Source organism: Dendropsophus ebraccatus, chromosome 1 (genome assembly GCF_027789765.1).
Source record: "Dendropsophus ebraccatus isolate aDenEbr1 chromosome 1, aDenEbr1.pat, whole genome shotgun sequence".
NCBI classification, from domain to species: Eukaryota; Metazoa; Chordata; class Amphibia; order Anura; family Hylidae; genus Dendropsophus; species Dendropsophus ebraccatus.
Window position 1 is genome coordinate 102,747,699 of NC_091454.1, and position 23,181 is coordinate 102,770,879.

General features: G+C 39.6%; 1 protein-coding gene across 2 annotated transcripts in view; it reads left to right on the plus strand.

The window, feature by feature from the left end:
• LOC138796578 (uncharacterized) overlaps positions 1–23,181 on the plus strand; it is a 77,861-nt gene that overhangs the window by 14,603 nt on the left and 40,077 nt on the right. For both annotated transcript variants that reach the window (XM_069976189.1, XM_069976191.1), the window contains exons 5-11: positions 2,074–2,135; positions 3,039–3,227; positions 9,775–9,857; positions 13,204–13,316; positions 13,604–13,753; positions 18,348–18,411; positions 20,095–20,149. In XM_069976189.1, coding sequence (XP_069832290.1) covers positions 2,074–2,135; positions 3,039–3,227; positions 9,775–9,857; positions 13,204–13,316; positions 13,604–13,753; positions 18,348–18,411; positions 20,095–20,149 — 716 coding nt within the window. The remainder of the gene's footprint in view (positions 1–2,073; positions 2,136–3,038; positions 3,228–9,774; positions 9,858–13,203; positions 13,317–13,603; positions 13,754–18,347; positions 18,412–20,094; positions 20,150–23,181) is intronic.

Sequence of the window (23,181 nt, forward strand, 5' to 3'; positions counted from 1 at the left end):
AATATTTGGTTAAAGGGACGCACTTCATCCATCCAGGTACACAAGAAAAGTACAAGATAAGGCATTATTTAACTTGCCAATCAGATTGGATCATCTATGTGATATGGTGTCCCTGCAAAAAGATATACGTAGGTGAGACCACATATGACTTACGCACCAGATTTGGACAACATCGATATTCAGTCCGTAAACAGAAACTGGACCTGCCATTGTCTAAACATTGTACGGAAGCAGGGCATTCTGAGAAGGACCTCAAAGTAATGGTAATTGACAGAGTACCGCCATTAAAATATGGTGGTGATAGAGTGAGTGTTCTGAAAAAACGAGAATTACAGTGGATTTTTGAATTAAAAGCGTTAAGTGAAATTGGACTCAACATTGAGTACAAGGTTAACAACTCTATGTTTAGGTAACCTTGCTCACCACTTGCCCAGATTGACTTATCTTGGTAGAAATTGTAAATAATTGTGAAACACAGTATAAAATGTACTTACCTTTTTCTAAATTTATTCGCAGATTCTGAAATTTAACAGGATGGAGAACCCACCAGGAGAATGGGAGATAACTATATTTTATGATTTCACCATCGGCCCCTGGAGACATGACGTGCTATACCATAATGGGGGATTCACACTGAGCGGTATTGCTAAACTACGTGTTGGACCTGGAGAGGTCCTCCGGAGACTTGGCCGAACAACGAGCGCCGCGGAACTACTCGTCCGAGTGGTACAAGTGGAAGACTCGTGTAGGCATCAGTTCACACTGGTGCTGTGGCCATATTCCGGTCTTGTGGTGTGCCGCGGTGAGGTGTTATTCCCAGGTGAGCAACAAGCGTCATGTTGCCTAGTAACATCAGACGGGGTGCCAGAAGTCACATGACTCCATTTCCAGACAACGCTTCCTGCTACTCTCGATGTCTCTATGGTGTGATTCTTCATCCTAAATATTTGCTATTTTGTAACATTAAGGAACTTTCTTTAAAGACGGCTATTTGCCTATATGAAATTTCAAGCCATCTTATCACGGACACAGAATGGACACTATGCACAAATGGTCACATGATAAGCAAGAACCACCTGATGTATGTAAATCACTGGGGATGCCTGGAGCAACCCTCGTGATCCTTAATCACAGCTGTAATGAATGCATAATTTAATTGTTCACCAATCACAGAATGAAGTTTGGATATAAATAACCCACATGTGTTTTACTGGGCACGCTTGAAAATAGCGGCAGTAGCCGCTGAAACGTCGCATTTGTATGCTGCACAAGTCCTTTGAATAAACCGCACCTTTTTTGAAACTTACCAAGGAGTGCTGTGGATTTTCCTCCATTATATACACCGGTCTTTGGTCCCGACCAGGATCCGCTGGCACCTGTTATTCCCTTTTGAAATTTGAAGTGCTGCTCCGATTTCCTATTTTATCTATCTATCTATCTATCTATCTATCTATCTATCTGTATTTTCTTCCTGTAAGAACTGAATGTGTGATATCACTGCATAATACAGGTGGATATTTGTCTCTGTACTACTGATGCAAGTCCTAGCCTGACTGTGAGTCTAATGACCCAAGCTGATAGCATCATTGATCATTATGATGCTTTCAGTTCTGGTCTGTACACCCACTGTCGGGTTGGGATTTGCATCTGTAAAACAGACACAAACACACGTCCATATTATGCATAAGTAGAAGTGGCCTTAGAAATATCTTTTATGGCATTTCAATAAACATATCTTTATATGAAAGGTTTTACATAAGATCGGTTCTTTACTGTAATTCTACAGATAGCTCTCTCCCCGTATTGCACATTAAATATAATAGAAGCGACAATAATTAAACATATGAAATGTTAATGCAAAAAAACACGATCTAAAAAAAAACCCATCAAAACATTTCACGGAATCTGTTACAGTTCTTTACTAATCATTACTTATATATCATAGTGAACTACACAGCTGCTGAAATAAAACTGAATTAGTGAATCTCATCATGTGATCTGCAGCTTATTACTGTTAATACGAGTTGTCTGTTGCTCCAATCGTTTTTATTTAATTTTATTTTTATATTGTAGGTGAGACAAGGAAAGCCTTGAGAGACGCTGATGCTGCAGTTGCCTTAGATATGCTGAATCCTGTGAGTCTAAAATCCACTTATTTATTAACACATCCTAAATCATAGGGATATCTTTACAAATCTGTATAATTTGAAGTAATAAAGGGAATAAGGAATAGGTCTCAGAAAATCCAGATTCTGATCTGAGAATAACAGTGATTTAAAGAGCACTTAGATTTAACAATGAAATAGTACAACTGGGTAACGCTGTAATAAATGGCTTCCTAAATTACACAGCCATAAATTACTAAAGAACACAGAGAAAGCTTAATAAAACATAATGATTAATCAGATTATTCAAATAGGGAGACATAAGAGACATCTAGGGCACACAGGGACAAGCTTTCAGTATGGGGCTGCTTTTTATCAGGGCATTTAGTCTATTTCTCTTTGAAGGGCACAGACTAGGGCAACCATGGGTCCAGAACAGTGATACTAATTCTCCTAATGGACCAAAGGAAGACACAGCTTGACCTAGATACTGGTAAGACTGATTATATATACAGGGCCACTGCTTGTTTTTGGGACATTTGCCGAGTATATATACTGTTTTGCTTCTTATTTTTAATCATAGTAGACACACAGTTTTAAATAATCTTTATGTTCAGTTTTAATGTCTATGTAAAATACATAGCTATACAGCTGCAATGAGCATCCTTGAGCAACTACAGTTTATTCATGATTTGGAGCTTATGAGACACAATAAACGTAATAGTATACATAAATAACAAACATTTAACATTTGTAGCACCCACTATAAAAAAGTGAAAGAAATCAATGTCTGTAGCAATACATTGTCCATGTTACCAGGAAATGCTCTTTGGTATATGGCTGTCATTTCATTTCGGCATACCTCAATAGATATGAAATTGGAGCCTCTAGTTTACCCTGTTATTGTCCTTTTTGCATTTTCTCTCTGTTCAGGATGTTTATTGCATCCGAGCTCTTGTGTGGTGCACAATGCATAAAGAACAGGAAGCTATTAAAGATTTAGATTCCGGGCTACGGATCAACCCTTCTCATGCTTGTTCACTGATACTAAGAGGCAACATTAAAAAATACATGAGCCAGGAAAATAACTTATCTCCTCTACTGAATGATGATCAAGAACAGGTAATTCACTTTATTATTAAACTGGATTATAAACTTCAAATGGACAAAGGTGCCATTGTTTCCTGGGTTAGTATCATGCCAGTTTTATAGGGAGATCACTAAATGACTAATGTGTGTATTTATAATTCTTGGCTTACTTCTTCACCCTTGATTAAATTTTTTCTACTTTTTGTTAATGTAAAATGGTAGAAAAGTATTTGCTGACTAGTTTCAGAATAAATGTTTGTTAGGTTGGTTTCAAACAAGGTTTTTTTTCATTATTTGGTCCACATTTTGGAAGTAATTTTGGTCAAAATGTTTAGCCAAAACCAGGAGTAAAACTGATCGAATGACATTGAAAAAAAGCTATTTTTTTCATTTTGGGGGTCTCGTGTTCATGCCGTTCGTCCTATGGTAAAACTGGCATGTTGTCTATGTTCCTCAAGTCAGTTTTTAGACCTTTTTCATTTTATTTGACTGCTTTTAAAAAAATTAAAACCTTAAAAAAAACTAAATGTTTAAATTTGCTCTATTATCATCCTTATAACGCTTTTATTTTTTGGTCTGTGGGGCTATTTTGCGCCATGATCTGCACTTTCTATCGGTACCTTGCTTCTGTATATACATAACTTCTTATTACGATTTTTCCAGATTTGATTTGACCAAAAATTAGCAATTTTGCACTTTGCTGTTTTTTTTTTTTGTGTACACCAAAATCAGGAATGTGATAATTTAACAGTATGGGCAATTCTGCATGCAAATGCCAAATATATTTATTTTTTATCTATAAAATGGGAAAAGGGGGCTGATTTAAACTTTTATTATGGGATGGGATGTTTTATTAATGAAAGAACAATTTTTTTTTGCAGAGAGCAGTACAGTATATATGTATTGCATTGATTTATGTAATTGGCACTGGATTACTATGGGCCGCTGGAGCCCGTAGTAAACAAGTGCTGAGCCGGGATCAGCATCATAGCGTCACTGATGCCTGGCCAGAAGCACAGATCACCCCTCCACAATTACTTCGTACGCAGAGGGGGGTTATTACAGTATTTAAATGCTGCTGTCAGTTTTGCCAGTGGCATTTAAATGCTAGTGTGGATCGGCCCGCGCTGGCTAATAGCTGCCTGGAGCATCATGGTACAAAGTGCACTCACTATGTACGTCATTTAACGTTAACCCCTTAAGGACAGAGCCAATTTCGATTTTTGTGTTTTCGTTTTTTCCTCCTTGTGCTTAAAAGGCCATAGCACTTGCATTTTTCCACCTAGAGACCCACATGAGCCCTTATTTTTTGCGTCACTAATTGTACTTTGCAATGACAGGCTAAATTTTTGCATAAAGTACACTGCGAAACCAGAAAAAAATTCAAAGTGTGGTGAAATTGAAAAAAAAAACGCATTTTGTTCATTTGGGGGAAATGTGTTTTTACGCCATTCGCCCTGGGGTAAAACTGACTTGTTATATATGTTCCTCAAGTCGTTATGATTAAAACGATACATAACATGTATAACTTATATTGTATCTGATGGCCTGTAAAAAATTTAAACCATTGTCAACAAATATACGTCACTTAAAACTGCTCCATTCCCAGGCTTATAACGCTTTTATCCTTTGGTCTATGGGGCTGTGTGAGGTGTCATTTTTTGCGACATGATATGTTCTTTCTATTGGTACCTTGATTGCGCATATACGACTTTTTGATCGCTTTTTATTACAATTTTTCTGGATTTGATGCGACCAAAAATGCGCAATTTTGCACTTTGGTATTTGTTTGCGCTGACGCCGTTTACCGTGCGAGATCAGGAATGTGATTAATTAATAGTTCGGGCGATTACGCACGCGGCGATAGCAAACATGTTTATTTATTTATTTACTTTTATTTATAACCTGGGAAAAGGGGGGTGATTCAGACTTTTATTAGGGGAGGCGGCTTTTTACTAATAATGACACTTTTTTTTTTACTTTTACACTTATACTAGAAGCCCCCCTGGGGGACTTCTAGTATAAGTGCTTTAATCTCTCATTGAGATCTCTGCAGCATAGATATGCTGCAGAGATCCATGAGATCGGCACTCGTTTGCTTTCGGCTGCTGCAGCCGGAAACAAACGAGTGCCGAGCCGGGGACGGCGCCATCTTGGAGCGGTCCCCGGCCGGCTTCAGTTACGGAGATCGCTCCTCCGGGATAACATCCCGGAGGAGCGATCTCCCCACGAGACACCAGGGATGACGCTGCGTGCGGTAATCGGATGCAGCTGTCATGTTTGACAGCTGCATCTGATTACTGTATTAGCGGGCACGGCGATCGGACCGTGCCGGCTAATACCAGCGGTCCCGGGCTATAAGTGGCACCCGGGACCGCCGCGGTTCAGAGCGGGGTCACCACGCGGCCCCGCTCTGAACTCCCTTACCGGCCTCAGGGCGTAAATTTACGCCCGATGTCGTTAACGGGTTAAGGGGTTAAGCAGTTCCCATTCTCACCTGCTTTGCCTGTTTTGCCAGCCTGAGGTTGGTGGGAAACGATGATCCTGTGACACGATACCCCTTTAAGATTTTACATAAAGAAGCCGAAGCCAAAACTTCTCTGGTGTAAATTTTTTTTTTAATTATAATTATGCCAGTTCCTGGTGTAAGTCATAGTAAGTGCAGTGGGTTGTGGTGCCAGTGCCTCTTAAGCAGCAAATCCCCATATACTTTTTTAAAAGACATATAAGGAGGCCAAAAAGTCACAAATATTTGAATTTTGTGCAAAAATTCAGATTTTCTTATGTCAGAAACTGGCAGATTGTCAATGATATATTCCCCACAGATTTAGGGTACTATTAGATCAGCCGATAGGGTCTGAAAACAACTGTAAACCAGCGCCGATCTGCTAGATCGGTGCTAGTTTACTGGGCCTATTAGACGGCCCAATAATCGTTTAACAAGGGCTGCAAGGACATTGTTACCAATGTCCTTGCAGCCCTTGCTTAAATGGTATAATTTACCTATCCACGCTCAAGGGCTGCTGCTGCGGCCCCCTCCCCCCTGGTCCCGCGCGCTCTAGCATCAGAGCGGCCTGTCAGCTGACAGGCCGCTCAGCCAATCAGAGGCCGTGGCGGTCCCGGCATGTGATTGGCTGAGCGGCCTGTCAGCTGGCAAGCCGCTCTGAAGCCGGAGTGTGCTGGACCTGGGGAGAAGCAGACTGCAAGAGCAGCCCTGGAGCATGGATAGGTAATGTAGATCGTCAGTCGCCGGCTGCACACCACTATTACACATAGCGGTGCACGGTCGGTGCCCCACAATTATAGGTTCTAACCTATATCTACGATCAGACGATGGCATTGATCATCGGCTGATCGTTGTCTTTATTACACGGAGCGATAATTATTATGATTATCGTTCCGTGTAATAGTACTCTTACTATCTCAGCTAGATAGTCAGTGTCTAAATTTCAGAATAACTGACAGATAATCGATTGTTCGGCCAGTCAGTTATAGTTCCTGACAAACCTATTTAATTTTTTTGTTCTAAATTGTGTACATTTAATTCCTTCCAGGCATATTTAAATAAAAAATACATAAATTAGCACCTGGTAAAATGCTGGAGTCTCCTATTGATTTCAGCAGGGCTTGTTATTCGAGGTGAGCACTCAAGCCTTAGCATTTTTTGTCATATGTGTGATGTGCACAGACCTTCGTCAGATTTACTAAACAGCGTAGCTCGGTGTATGTGTGAATATGACAGCTTACTCCAGTTTTTTGCCTTCTTGACTTTTGTGGGCGTGGTTATCCGTAAGAATATTCTCAGCCGGGATTTATCATGTGAGAATTTAGAAATTTTCACATTTTCGTTCGCATCTATACTTCAGTACCTGGGTAGTGGAACTTTTCTAACCAAGGTCAATTCATGAATACTTGCAGTAAAATGCACAGCGCTAGGGAAGCTATGGCAGGTGATTTATGAACCAACATATGAATATTCATAAATACCTTACTAGGCTGCAAACATATAAGCCAGTGCACAGTGATAAAAATATTCGCAAAAAAGGTGCAAATGATGTCCCCCTAAGTCTGTATTTAAGTATGCACATACAACGGTGAAAATAAGTATTTGATACATTGCCGATTTTATGCAAGTTTTCCCACCTACAAAGAATAGAAATGTGTGTAATTTGTATCGTAGGCACTAGGCACAATTCAACTGTGAGATATAAAATCTATAAAAAAAATTTAAGAAAATCACAATGTTTACCAAATGATCATTGGCAAGCTTCAAATAGACCTGAACCATTCTGTTGCGTGCCCTGCAGGATTTTAATCCATGGCGGTGTAGTGTGTTACTTGTGATCTTTAAGACTTCAGATCATTAACCTAGTCTTCCCGTGTAGTTCTGGGATCATTCATGACCTTTTTTAGAATCATCCTTACCCCATAAGATGATCCCTAAACCGAGGAATATTGACAGTCATTTTATATTTCTTTCATTTTTTAATAATAGCACCAACAGTTGTTGCCTTTTCACCAAGCTGCTTGCCTATTGTCCTGTAGCCCATCCCAGCCTTGTGCGGTGTGTCTACAATTTTATCCCTGTTGTCCTTAGCTAGGTCTTTGGTCTTGGCCATGGTGGAGAGTTTGGAATGTGATTGATTGATGGATCAGTTATATAGGTAACAAGTTCAAACTGGTGCAATTATACAGGTAATGAGTGCAGAGTAGGAGGGCTTCTTAAAGGGGTAGCTCACAATTTTTATTTATTTTTTCAAATCAACTGATACCAGAAAGTGCCAGAGATTTGTAATTTACTTTTATTAAAAAAAAAATCTTCCAGTACTTATCAGCTGATGTATGTTCTGCAGGTAGTGGTGTATTCTGTATGTGTCAGGAACTGTCCATAGCAGTAGCAAATCCCCATAGAAAACCTCTCCTGCTCTCCAGGCTGGAAAGAATACACCCATTCCAGCTGATAAGTACTGGAAGACTTGAGATTTTTTAAGAGGTAAATTACAAATCTTTGGCACTTTCTGGCACTAGTTGATTTAACATATATATATTTTTTTTGTGAACTGCCCCTTTAAAGGAAAACTAACAGGTTTGTGAAAGCTAGAATTCATGCTGGTTGGTAGGTGAGCAAATACTTATTTCATGCAATAAAATGATAATTATTTGAAAATCATACAGTGTGATTTTCTGGAATAGTTTTTATTGATTCTGTCTCTCACAGGTGAAGTGTACCTATGATAAAATATACAGACCTCTCCATTCTTTGTTGGTGGGAAAACTTGCAGAATTGGCAGTGTATCAAAGCCACACCCACCTTGTAGTGCCAAGCTGCCGTTACGTTACTCATGGGCCTGAGCTAAATCTCATGCAGGCTAAATTCTGATGCCTCAGCATTCAGTCAGAGACTGTGCATGCAAAAGACCTTGCTCACGTCGTCTCAGCTAGAGATGAGCAAAACTGTCGAGGTTCGGGTTTGTATGAACCTGAACTCTCGGAGTCTGATTCCCGCTGTCTGCCCTCTCTGTGAAGAGGGTGTATACAGCCAGGGGACTGCCTGGAAAACTGGGATACAGCCTATGGCTATGGCTATATCACAGTTTTCCAGGCGGTCCTCAGGCTGTATACACCCTCTTCACAGGCTGCAGATAGCGGGAATCAGAAGCCGAGAGTTCAGGTTCATACAAACCCGAACCTCGGCAGGTTCGGTCATCTCTAGTCTCAGCACAGAAGTGGCTGGGCATCGGAGCACGGGTGAGATTACCAGTACTCCTGCAATGAAGCTAAGCGACCAGCGGACCTAAGGAAGTAATATTGCATATTAATAAATATGCTAATTTCCTGCCAATGCATTATTGAAATGCCACAAAAAAGTACCATTATGTGCAGTTTAACATTCCCTATGAGGCAATACAAGCACTTTATTAGTGATTAGGTTTGTGATAGTTTCCCTTTAAAATAAAAACATCTTTGGATGCCCTGGAGAATTGGTTATGATGCATGGAAAAAAAATCTGCCTGTAGATGGGAGTATGGAAGAGATAATGATTAAATGTACTGCATGTGAATTGTCACATAACAAAGAATGCTTTAAAAAATAAACCACAGCAATCAGTAATATGCACATTAAAGGGGTTGGCCACTTTATAGTACAATAGTTCAGTACACAGTATAAGTAACTGTACTCAATGTATATACTGACAGCAGTTCCCTGTGTACCTCATACAGCTAAAATCAGACTTCCCTCCACGAGGCTGTGCTGCCTTGCTCTGTGGTGATTCTGTCCATAAATGGCGACACTGAGGAGCATGTGACCATGCCTCGCCGCCTGTGTCCACCACTGAGCCTGTATATATCTATGGAGGACACTGGGGGCGGGGAATGGTCACATCCTCCTTCATGTCAGCCATCTTATGTACAGACTCACCATAGAGTAGGACAGCACAGCCTAGAGGAGGGAAATCTGATTTTAGCTCTATGAGGTAAACAGGGAGCTGCTGTCAGTAAGTAATATGCTATATTATAGTAATTGCTATATTGTAATCTGTTTTAAAACTTTTTTTAAACAATATTATTTATTATTATAGACCCATCCAATCAATTACTCCTCAATGCGATTTTTAGGAATAAAGAACTTTAATCACCCTGAAATATCTGCATTCTATGATACGTAAGTCATTTTAATTATTTCCACTATGGGACCTTACATGAGTAAAACTATTGAATTTGAGAGTTAGAATTCTTATACAGAAAGCTAGTTCAGTGCAACTGAGTACTTGTTACTCTGCTTCCTACTTCGAGATGATCTTCTCTGAACAATGATGGGCCGATGGGCCGATCAGCCAATCAATAGCCTCAGCAATGTTCCAACTCCTTAAGTGATTTGCTGAGTAGGCTGTCATTGCTAAAACAAGTCCATCTCGGAAATAGAAAGCATATTGATAAGCAGGGGAAGGATGAAGGATGGATGATGTCACTCTGAGAGCCACTGCGGACCCAGGTAGGTGAGTGTGCCTTTTTTTACTTTTAGAGTGGCTGAAGCAAAAAATAGAACATTTGATATGCCCCAATAACCCCTTTAAGAGTAAAAGCCCATATTCTATTTTGGTGCATATATTGTTGCTTTATTTTTCTAGGTAATGCTAATAGTAGATACCATTTGCTACTAGGAAACCATGAATATACAGCATGTTGAAGGGTTGTTTCCATTACTAAAATAAATACTATGTGATGCTGGGAGGGTTAATCTGAGGTCTGCTGATGACCTCACTGTGATTACTCCTCCCTGCACTATAGAGTGCAAAAACAGCCGACCAAGGAGTTGTTTACATAAGCTGCTTCAGAAGGGAGGAGGAGGAGGAGGGAGAAAACACCTTACACCTTCTGTGTCTTCAGCAAAAGCTCCAGCTCAGAACTGGGGGAATGAGACTGAAAAGGTAATAAAAAGTATGGAATAAATTGTTAGTCCCCAGGAGGGGGGGGGGGGGGGGGATGATGTAGCATGTATTTTACCTAATGGGAATACCTCTTTAATATACTAAACTGAACATGTTTGCTTTTCATTTTATCTCATTCATTAAAAATAACATTTCGCAGTAAAACACTCTATGGGTGCCTTCACACACACCGGATCCACAGCGGATTTCATGCTGCGAATTCGGAGCAAAATCCGCTGCGGATTCAGTGTCTGTTCATCCCGCTGCGAGTATGTAAGTTAACCCCCCCGCCGGCCAGAGAATACATCCCCGGTCCACGCTCCGGCTCTGTTTGCTTTTATTTTTCATGATGCCTTAAAACTGCTCTTTCTCTGTAAAATACTTAATACAAATGTTTTACCAAATATTTTAAGGTCGTAGTTGTTTAGTCTTCTGTTCCACTTCAGACTTCAGTAAATATTGTGCCATCATCATGCATCAAAACACATAAAAACAGCAAATGAATTTCCCTACTTTGCTAAACAATTTTTGCTGTGTGGCTGCTTCTGTACAGCTGCATTCAGAACAAGCGTGAAGGTTGCCGGCTAGGTCATACTTATTGGAAAATAAAAAATATTTTGTATTTTCTTGTCGTTGGTCTCACAGCTCTCATGTGCGATAGAAGTACTAGGAAAGAAAGTATACATTTTCTTAGAGGAAACAGGCTATCCAGAAATCTTTTAGTTTTACTCTGCAAACTGCTTCTTATAAAATGCATGTTTCTGTGTTATCATTATACTTAGCAAAGCCTCCCAGTATTTCATCTAGTGAACAGATCCATTTTCACATCATTTCCAACATGACTGGTTATTACTGTTCTTTAAATAGCATCTCATCCTTTATTTTACCTCTATATTAGGCACTCAAGTGATGTGAACTGTCTGTATTGCTTAAAGCAAATGTACCACCACATTAACAGGCCGTCGCGGGGATGCCGGTGGCGCAGTCCTATTCCCAGGCATCGGCCCGCCCGGGAGCACTGGGAACAGGCCCTCCGGCCTACAGTGTGACGATCTCTTCTGCCCTCTGTGATGCGGCTCCATTGGTTCTAATGGAGCCGGGTCACAGTGGGGAGGGGAGATTGTCACACTTTATTAAAGCGTAATACTCTTCATTGATTTATAATACCTAAATACATTTGCACAGCACTGTTGCAGTCCTCCTGTTTGTTTGTTCCTTATGATCATTGAGCCGCACACATGTGTGTACCTTAATATTTTTCACATGGTTGTCTTTTTTTTTTTTATCCCAGTTCTATAGACACCTTCTACTGTATCTCCATTTTACCAGTAATAGTGCTGTTATATTTGTAGAAGTAGTAGGGAATGAACAAAAAAGGTTATTTAGGCTGCATTATGGCTATGAGAGAGCTGGGAAAGAGATGATGTGCGATTAGCTGTATATCTGGAATAGCTAAAGTAAAGGACATGTTTTAAAAACGCGATCAGCTGAAAAATGAGTGTTTGCTTGTTCAGTAGCTATTTGCTAGGCCTATTACACAGGGCAATATTAGCCTTTTCATCCCTGCATAATAGGTCTCAGAAAATAAGATTTTTGGTTAAAATGTGATAAAACCTGTACCTGTGTCTCCCAAGTAATGAACATGTGGAAAGGAAATCTTGCAAGTCCCATAGAAGTAAATTAATGTGGTACAGGGAGGCACAACAGCCAATTAGCTTCTATTAAATGCCGGGTCACAGAACAGCCAGTGTTGGTGAAGATCATCCCGATGATCTTCATTTGTGCTGAATTGGGATGCATGCACCTCCGTGTGCGCCAGCATCCCAATTCACCATTGAACACAATGGAGCCGCACTCTCCATTGTGTGACCTGTCAGGTTTGTGCGGATGCTATTCAATGAATAGCGCCCGCACAAAACTGACATGTCAGTTTTCTGTATGGCTGCTAGCGATCCCGGCTGGAGTGTATACTATGTCTATACACTCGGGCCAGGATCCCATAGACTGCAATACAATGTAAATTCTCTATTAATCACCGTTGTTGTTGCAAATCGACAACAACGGCCATGATTTATAGGAAACTTACAATGTGTGAACATGGCCTGAAAATGTTACACAGTTGGATTGTTGGAGCACTTTGCTTTTTCTCTTTATTTTCCAAATATATGGATTTACTTAAATTTACGAAAATAATACCAAAGTACAAACAATATCACAAATTTCAGTGCTATACCTGTTTTTGGTGACAAAGAAAAATGTTTATTACAAAATCTTCTTTTCTATATAGAGTACCTATATGTGATGAGTCATAAATGTTTGCACAAACCTTTCATAGGACTTAGCATTGGTCATTTTATAATGTTCTTCTTGTCACTAATTATGGGACCTCAACTTCTACAATGACAGCAATACAAATGGTTTCTTCTGTGCTTTCTGCTGTTCTGCTTTTCTCAGCTAGTCTTTTCAACCAGAATTTGCATTGCAAGGTTCTGCATTTTATGAATTACAAACTAAAAGTAAGATGTTACCTTTGCATCTTTTACTAGAGGTTGGCAAACTTAAAATTGTTTGTGTGTCTAGTTTGCTTTGGTCGCTAAATGTTCCTCATACGATGATGTCTGTACGTCTGCCTTCTGCTTGCTCCACGGCACAAGGTGTTTCTTTCCATTTGCAAAGAGCGTATTCAGCAACGGGTAAGTGTGAAAAACTATTTTCCAATTTATTACTCTAAATTATTCATAACTAAAACTTGCAATTTTATTAAATGAAACGCTATTGTAGGCACCTTTTATTTATTTATTTTCATTTTTAAATGTCATTATACATTAATGTAAATAGATTGGTGCCATTCTTTTAAATATATTGCTTTCTAGTGTGCTGGCTTTCTGTATTGAGAGTTGTTGGTAGAAGTTGAGAAACAATGCAAGATAACAAATCAGGCAAAGTAGGAAATAACACACATATAACTTTTATTACACAGTACTAAGAAATAAGAATGCATACTCCTTAAACAAAAATCATCAAGAAACTTTTTGTGGCAGTGCTACAAATAGAAATTTGAAAAAGTTCGGACTGGAGAGAAGGCTGAATTATGGTAGAGCTGTCACTGCATACAGTGCAGGACAAAGAGGTATCCTAATGACTTTTATATCGCAGTTTTAAAACAAATATAATATAATCATAGATAAGCTAAAAATATAGCAAAATTACATTGACATCCAGTTGTTGATGACCGATGTGAGGCAGCACATGAGCACCTATCAGCTAAATTAGTGCTCTGTTGCAGAACCTTCACAAGGCTGTGCAAGGCCGCATGAACAATAGTTGGATTGTTCATGTGGCCATTTCAGTGCATTGTTATTGGCCAAACAGGAAGAAGAGTGTCTGGTTATGATAATTTATATGGTCGCACAAAAGCATTTGCTTGTTCATGACTTATTACATGGGTTGATTATTGGGAGTAAAAGAGCGTTCCTGTGAACATTTATTACCATGTAAAGAGAACCTAAGATATGTTGGCCCAGAAAGGTGCAACAAAAACCAGTTAGCAATTTGCCAATTTAATCACTTCATTATCCTTGTATGAGGGTTCCATGAAAAGATAATTCTTTGTTATAAGGACTAGGTTTTAAAAAATATATATTTTATAGGGCAATGTTCTACCTGTATTGTTTTATATACAGTATTTGTCTATGAATAAAAACACCATGTAGTTTTAAACATAACGCATGTATGGAAAAGGTCCCAACGGTATCATCAAGTCTGTTATTGTTCTAATTCATGGCTCATCTTTTTTAGTTCTGCTGCATTCAATAATTTGTTTTGAACAATAATACATCATTCTTACTCAATTCACTACGTCATAAAAAATAAAAAATCATAGCTCATAAAAGAATGTTCCTGTGGTGTGAACACAGCAAGCAATATCAGGAACCAGCAGTGATTACACTATTTTTTTATTTATGTAAATGAGCTACAACTAGAGATGAGTGAACAGTACTCGAATAGCTATTGGATCGAGTATTGCACTACTCAAAAGATTCGAGAGTAGAGACCAAGTCCATAATGACACCTTAAGAAAGATGCCAACACCTCTGGAATGCAACTGGGAAAGCAGGGAAGCAGCTATTACATGCCAACACCACTATTACGGAGACCTGTATTAGCGGTCCCCGGCAATAATACCGGTCCCCTATAATAGTTAATATTTCATTAAAACAGCTAATTTTCCTTCTAATATTAATATTTTTTGTTTACAATAGCAAAACTAAAATGAAAAAATGCTGTTTCAACTAAATTTACTGTTAAAAAATAATTTACAGTATATTTAATTTAATTTTCGTTTCAGTTTTGCTATTGTAAACGAAAAATATTAATAATAGAACGAAAGTTTGGTACTTTGATTGAATATTAACGATTACAGGGATCAGTATTATTGCTGGTAACCGCTAATACCGGTAATACTGCTCCCTGTGATAGTGGTGTAATACTGCTTTCCTGCATTCCCAGTTGCATTCCAGAGGTGTTTGCATCATTTTCTAAAGGTGTCACTGTGGACTTGGTGACCTTCAGTTTGTCGAATTTTGATTTCCAAGTGTTGAGCATTTTTCTCCCAAAGACTTTAATGGGGTTTGATATTCAATCAAATAGATGAACATCCTGGTCTATTGAAATCGAATTTCGAACTTTCGAATATTTTCGAACTTTTCGCTCATCTCTAGGTCCAACATGACAATGCTACTGTTGAATACCATTAGTAGGGCTTTGACTTTCAAAGGGTGCGTTTACACCTACAGGATCCGCAGCGAATTTTCATGCTGCGAGTTTGCAGCGAAATCAGCTGCGGATCCTGTAATGTGAAGCTCAATGGGTCCCATACATGCATTGGAACCGCTGCCTGCATGGGACCTGGCCCCTTTAACCCCTGCGCCGCCGGACACCTGCAGCCTACAGCCCCGACCCCTTAAACCCCTGCACCGCCCACACGCCCGATCGCCGCCCCGCCCCCCCCCCCAGCACGCCCGATAGCTAACACCCCCCCCCCCCGCACGCCCGATTCTGTTGTGTGACCCATGTACTATATTAAATCTCTTGCTGTGCAAATAGAAAAATGGGGACATACAGTGTAGCTTGCTGTTAGAGGTTAGAGACTTTGTGCTATAAAAAATTCTGGACGTGTGATATCTCGGACAGACCCTAGTGATGTCACTTTCAGCCACTTACATGCTCAAGTGTATTATGAATTGTTGAATGCATTATAAACCTCTAGTGAACATAGCAAGTAAAACCTGTGCAGTTTTTTTTTACTAATGAAAACCTGGGTGCAGATACATTTTCTCTTACTGGCACTTATTTGTGGACAACTCTGGCCAAAAGTATTTTTTAATATGTTATTTTTAAGGAAAGTTAGACACATTCCTAATGTACATTAATTATGGGAAATGCACATATAGTGCTATTTCCCTTAATTTAGTAGATCGGGGAGGCTTCAAATTCCCTAAAAAAACGTGACATTACAAATCAGTTGTAATTCCTATGGAGTGTCCAGCATGGGGTGCACTATATGTAGAAGTCTATAGCATTGTATTGTCTATGGAAAAGTATGTAATGTAATCTAGTGTAATGTAAACTACCCTTAATAAAGGACTGTTTATGGAATAATTTGGGGAGCAAGAACACTTGCTCCCCAAATGGTGGGCACCGAGCAGGGTGCACATTTTGGAAAGGTGTCCGTGCATCTAACTACCTCCCCCCTCCCTCCCTGCTTGGTGCAGTGGGACAGATACACACTACTACTTCTCCCATCATCTGCTCATAGTATGAGCAGATGATGTTGGAGTAGTACCAGGGAGATCCCTATCACCAAGTGTCCCCCAGATGACATCCCCACCCCCACCGCCGCTGTCGTTTACCTCCCCTCATAGTAACAGGTCCGGTCCCCTTTAGCAGCCCCCCCCCACCGCCGCACTGGGGCGCTGGTGATGAGACAGGAGCTGTAACTATGCGGGGAGGTGAACGGCAGTGCAGCAGCGGCGGCGTGGGTGGGCGAGGGTGATGTCGCCTGGGGGGGGGTTTGGTGGTGGGGATCTCCCTGGTACTACTCCCCCATCATCTGCTCATACTATGAGCAGATGATGGGAGGAGTAGTAGTCTGTATCTGTCCCACTGCACCGATCAAGGAGGGAGGGGGGAGGTAGTTAGATGCACAGACACCTCTCTCCCTCCCTGCTCGGTGCCCGCCATTTGGGGAGCAAGTGTCCTTGCTCCCCAAATTATTCCATAAACATAGTCCATCAATAAAGGGTAGTTTACATTACATTACATTACATTACATACTCTTCCATGGACAATGCAGTGCCATAGACTTTTACATATAATGTGCCCTTTGCTGGACACTCCATAGGAATTACAACTGATTTGTGACGTCATAGTTTTTTTAGGGAATTTGAAGCCTCCCTGATCTACCAAATTAAGGGAAATAGCACTATATGTGCATTTCCCATAATTAATTTACATTAGGAATTTGTCTAACTTTCCATAAGTAATAACATATTAAAAAATACTTTGGGCTGAACTTCTCTATTAAACATTAAATACAGTAAAACACAGGAATGTTTAGTCTGCCCTCATATTATTTCCTATTTATCTTGCCATAGATGCATTTATCCTATGTATGTTTAAATTCACTAAAGGTCCTTTCAGAATGTCACAGCAGCAGTGCACTAGTTAAGTATGTACTGCTATGTGATCTGGAGACTAATAGCACAGATATATGCATATCTGTTATGTCTGTTTGCCTTTGTTGTTATTGGCCTTACTTCCTCTGTTTACACAGGGATGTGTGTGGCTGAAAATAAATTTGCTCTAAAGACACGATCAGCCAAGTATCTTCCATTTTCCCGGTCATCAGATAATCGTTGTTACTTTAACAAAGGAGATTTTTGCAATGCTCCTGGTTGATAATCGACTTTTGTAAAATGCCCTTTACTGTTGGTTTACCAACCACATAAATAAATAAGCAAAAATGCCGAACATTACCAGGGCTGTATTTACCACTAGGCACCCATGGTCCGGTGCCTAGGGCAGCACCTTGCAGGGGGTCAGCACCAGAGAGCAGGGGGAAGGAAACAACTTTTTGTTTTGTTTTTATTTTTTTAGTCTCCCACCTCCTGTTCAGACCTCCCAGTAAATCTGGTGTCTTTTTGAGGGGGGGTAGGGGGGGAGGTATGGTTAGGTCTGGCGTGGCGGTGTTGTTCAGGTCTGGTATGGCTGTGATGCCTAGAGCTATTACCTACCAATCTACCAATCCTGTGGTGAGAATTCCTTCAGACAATATGGAGACGGTTCTAATCATTGATTCAATGTGGAAATTTATGTTTTAAGCAGTTAAAAACCATGAAAAATGCGATTCAGACATGTTTCTACATGTAGAGAAATGCATGTGGCCGAAACCACTCTCCCGCCCCGCTCCCCAAGATGGGGCGTCTTCAGGTTTAGTGCCTAGGGCAGCAACAGCTGTTGATACGGCCCTGAACATTACTACTTTATTATGTAGGAGCTTTTAAAAAATTTATCCAATTGTGCAAATGTTATGTAGACACATAAATCGACTTTTATTAAGATAATAAAATAGCCATTGTATTTTACTAAAGGTGTTTGTTATTATGTCACTATATTTTAATGATAACAAAGTTACTTAGCTATGTCATATCTTGCATTTGCAGAAAACAGAGGACCAGATTCAGAAAACATAGATCGGTTCTGTAACAGGTCTACTTTATGTTCAAGGTAAAGCTGTATAAAAAGCACAGATTCTAAACAGTTTATATATATGTTTATCACAAGAAAATCGGCAGAATATTCTTACACGAACCCTACAAAAAAGTATGTAATGCCTTTATACACATAGCGGGACATTTACTAAGTCCAGCTTTTTTCTACCAGGCTTAAAAATGTCCCCTCAATGCAAAGATGTGCAGGATTTATAAAGAGGCTCTACATAAATTCTGAGAAAACAACAACTGAGTTGGAAAAAGTAGACTGCACCTTACAACACATAGAAAATGTCTAACAATATTTATTAACATAAATGCAGAGGATACACAGCTAAAATCACTTAAAAACACCAATACATATCTAATCACTGGTTCTGATTCAACACAGTGAACCCTAACTGATCCAAACAAATAAATGGAGTGGCAGCCATGAGAAAACTCACAAGTAATGTGTCAGGAATGTGCAGTTGCCTGGTGTGAACTGGGCCTGGTTTTTGCTTCTGTGTGACACACCCGATTACTTCTCAGCTTCAGTCATCAGTGCAGGAGTTACCACTGAACTTTCCCAGCCTTGATTGCCGCACCTGAGCAAGTCTGTTTGATTAATGTTCTTCCCTGCCTGTCTGCACCTGGAGGATCAGAGCGCTGGTCCAATGGGGATCCGGACCGGGCACTTGAGCCTCATAAATGAAAGCTGAAGCCAGTCTTACCCCGCTGGCTATTTAGGTTTATACCCTGATCCCAGCTCCCCCTGTCTATTCCTGCGATCCCATACCTAATCCCTCTGCTTGCTCGACTTTGTTACCTGACCTCTTGCCTGACTTTTTGACTATCTGATTGTTACCTGATTTTGTACTATGCTGCCTGTTTGGTTCTGACCTTGCTTGTTTGACTATCCGATATTGTGTTTGTCTCTCTTGTTCTGTGTGCACGTATTCAGAACAAGGAACGTCTTTGTAGTTGTCCACGGCCGCCTAGGGCCGTTTGAGGCAAGTAGGTAGGAACAGTTGGTGGGTTCAGTATCAGGGCCCACTGTCGTGTCTTGTCCCTGCCTCCCCGTCCCTGACATAATAATTGTGCAAATACCACAGTAAATTTCTTAAATCCATATCACAATAATATTGGTATAGAGCAAACCATAAAAAACAAATAGATCAACCATAAAGTGCAAGTTTTAATGTGCAATATACAGACATAGCTTAGCTGCCACTACAGGGCTAGATCAGGACAAAACACCGGCTGTAATTGGATACTATTCGCAGTTTACACCAGTTTCTATCTTACACACTTTCATAAATAGGTATTTGTCTTTGTAGTTTGAATTGGTAAATTAGAAACTGGCCTTTGCCCTAGTGATTGATACATTACCTTAACTAAATAGACCAGATGAAGTATAGATGAAGATAAAAGTAGAGAAAGGTGTGGGCAAACCATGAATGAGTTGCATGCATTCAATTATTTATTGTCCATGTAAAAATGTAACACTGTTGTGCACTTTAAATAATTTAAAGAAACATTTTGGGCCTTGTGACCTTCTTTCGGGCTCTATTTAGTCTGAATATTATCCAGCGGCTCTGCAGTGGCCCATGCAGTCTGGTGTCCACAATTGGTATGAAAATCTAAAATACTGCCTTTACCTGGTAATTGATAGGTTACCTTGTACATATTATGCCTTGTTTCTTTTTATCACACATAGATCACTTCAGAAGACATATGGTTATCATAAAATATCTGAAGCAACAGGTTTTTCTGTGAGTATATGTATACCTTTTTTATTATGTATAGATGTACTGTTGTTAATGTAATATTTATGACCATACACTGATCAGTTACAACATAAAAAACACAAAGAAGAGTAGTTGTTTTATCCCCCCCAGAAAAGCGTCATGATGAGTACAGTTGTGTAAAACTCTACTGATTTACTATTGTACGCAATACATTTTTGTTGCCAAATTTAGTGCAAAACACACCACTAAAAAAGAGGTTATTAAAAAAAATGAGCACACACTCAAACTCAGGATTCTCTGCCAAATGTGTGCCACAATATTAGGCTGGAGTCACACTACGTATATTTTAGTCAGTATTGTGGTCCTCATATTTCAACCAAAACCAGGAGTGGATAAAAAACACAGAAAGGATCTGTTCACACAATGTTGAAATTGAGTGGATGGCCGCCATTTAATGGCAAATATTTGCTGTTATTTTAGAACAACGGCTGTTATATTGAAATAATGGCAGTTATTTACTGTTATATGGCGGCCATCCACTCAATTTCAACATTGTGAGATCAGATCCTTTCTGTGTTTTTAATCCTCTCCTGGTTTTGGTTGCAATATGAGGACCACAATACTGACTGAAATATACGTAGTGTGAACCCAGCCTTAAAGGGGAACTATCAGAAGGATAGACAAATGTAACCTGCTGATATCTCCCTATTGTGCAGGAGACTCTGAGGATGAAGGTATATCTCTTACCATCATCCTTGACGCTGTTCCCATGCACTTAGTCATTTGCTGTACAGTCTGGTAAGACTGTTAGGAGCACTGGGGCCCCACCCCCATAGCGCCAATCCACCTCCGGCCTGCCCGCCTCTTTCTAATGATAATCAATGGAGAAGGCCGGCCTGGATAGTTGATATGGGGGCAGGGCTCCTAACAGTCTTACCGGACTATAAACGACTAACTGCAACACAACAGGGCGAAGAATGAAGGCACCTCCTGCCCAATAGGGGGCTCTCAGCAGGTTAGAGTTGTCTAACCTGCTGATAGTTCCCCTTTAAACTACACTAGAACAAGGGCAAAACAAGCTTGCCAGTTGGTACGTGCACACAGTTGGGCCAATGTGCACACATACCTTTCTAGGCTGCGTTCACACTACGTATATTTCAGTCAGTATATGTATATTTCAGTCAGTATATTTCAGTCAGTATTGCAACCAAAACCAGGAGTGGATTAAAAACACAGAAAGGATCTGTTCACACAATGTTGAAATTGAGTGAATGGCCGCCATTTAATGGCAAATATTTGCTGTTATTTTAGAACAACAGCTGTTATATTGAAATAATGGCCGTTATTTACTATTATATGGCGGCCATCCACTCAATTTCACCAGTGTGTGAACAGATCCTTTCTGTGTTTTTAATCCACTCCTGGTTTTGGTTGCAATACTGACTGAAATATACTGACTGAAATATACGTAGTGTGAACGCAGCCTAGCTAATGTACATATTGGAATTCTCTGTGCTGTAGATGCCTTAACGTTTCACTGTAGTTATAACTTTCAAAATCTAAATCAAAAGAGGATGTGAAATAAAGCAAGTTTACAAATTCACACACACACACACACACACACACATTATATATTTTCTTTTTTGTTATCATGCTATGCTAAACAAAGCTATACTTCCCAGGAATCCAGGTCCAGTCTCCTAAAGGCAGCTTTTTGGTCTTGGTGCTAGTTGAAAAAAAGAGACTAAACACATGAAGTCCCAGCCAGTACAGAGACTTGCCTGCCTTCTCTGTGAGCGCTCAGATGACTGGGACTTCTTGCATTTTGTTACTTTTTTTCAACCATAACAAGACTAAAAAGCTGCTTCAGGAGACTGGACCTAGATACAAGTAAACCTTTGTTTTATAGCGTCAACTAAAAAAAAATATTAATGTAAATTGCAAACTTGCTTTATCACGTTCATTTAGATTTTAAAATATATAACAACAGTGCTATTAATGCACAGGGGTACCTTATTTTCTAGACATATACAATGGCAAGTAATACTTTCTTGTTAATGGGCAGGGTTTTTTTTTGGAAGTCAATGAAGTACACATGATTTTATATAAATCCTTTTTGCTGCCTCCATATATGCAGCAAATACAGCTCTAGGTTACTTGTTTGGCTGTGAACTTGATTGTGTATGGCCAGTTAAAAAGCTAAAATACTGGGGAAAACTGTCTGATTGACCCTATTGATCTTGACCTACATACAGTACAACATCAAGTACTAGGTGATGAAGGTCCACTATGGTAGAGTTCACAGTTACACAGAAATGACAGGTTAATTTGATTCCTAATAAAACTACTGAATAGTTTGCATTTCCCAACAAGCCCGACATTAAGTACATTAAGATTTCTTGATTCTAATTACAAGTACTTAACTACTGGCTACTGGCTAGATGTCCTTTCATCACAGCTGCCTTCTTTTAACTTGAAAAGGACTAACAGTATCCCAGCTGATTTACTGAATGATATATTCAATGTACCATGAATGGTTCATTATGCATTAGTAGATCTCATATGGGGAAGAACATCATTAACCTTATATTGCTAGAGGGGCATAATGTTAGCTATAGTACTGTGTACTTTCACAGTAAATGTATATACTTGTATTATCAATAATACGTAATTTTAAACAAAAGTGTCATATTTAAGTGTGTTTGTATATGCCACCTCCTGATAGAGGTAAGGTTTTTATTCTTTTAAAGTAAAAGTATGGAAGGACACTGGAGTTTGTTTAAATAGGTCAAGGATACATTTAAAATATTAAAGAGATCATGGTTTACAACAAAGGAATACAGGAGGGAATACATCACCTGCATTTCTAAGGGACATTGAGTATTGTGGCAACTTCCTAAGCAACTAAACTACATCAATCACTAGCAGACTGGTGAAGAAGCACAAATTACTTAAAGGGAAAATAATGTACAATGCAAGATGTTGCCCACCATAAAGCTATATGGGTACTTAGTATTTTACTCCTTTTTAGCTGTAAAATGGCCTCAAACTTCCAG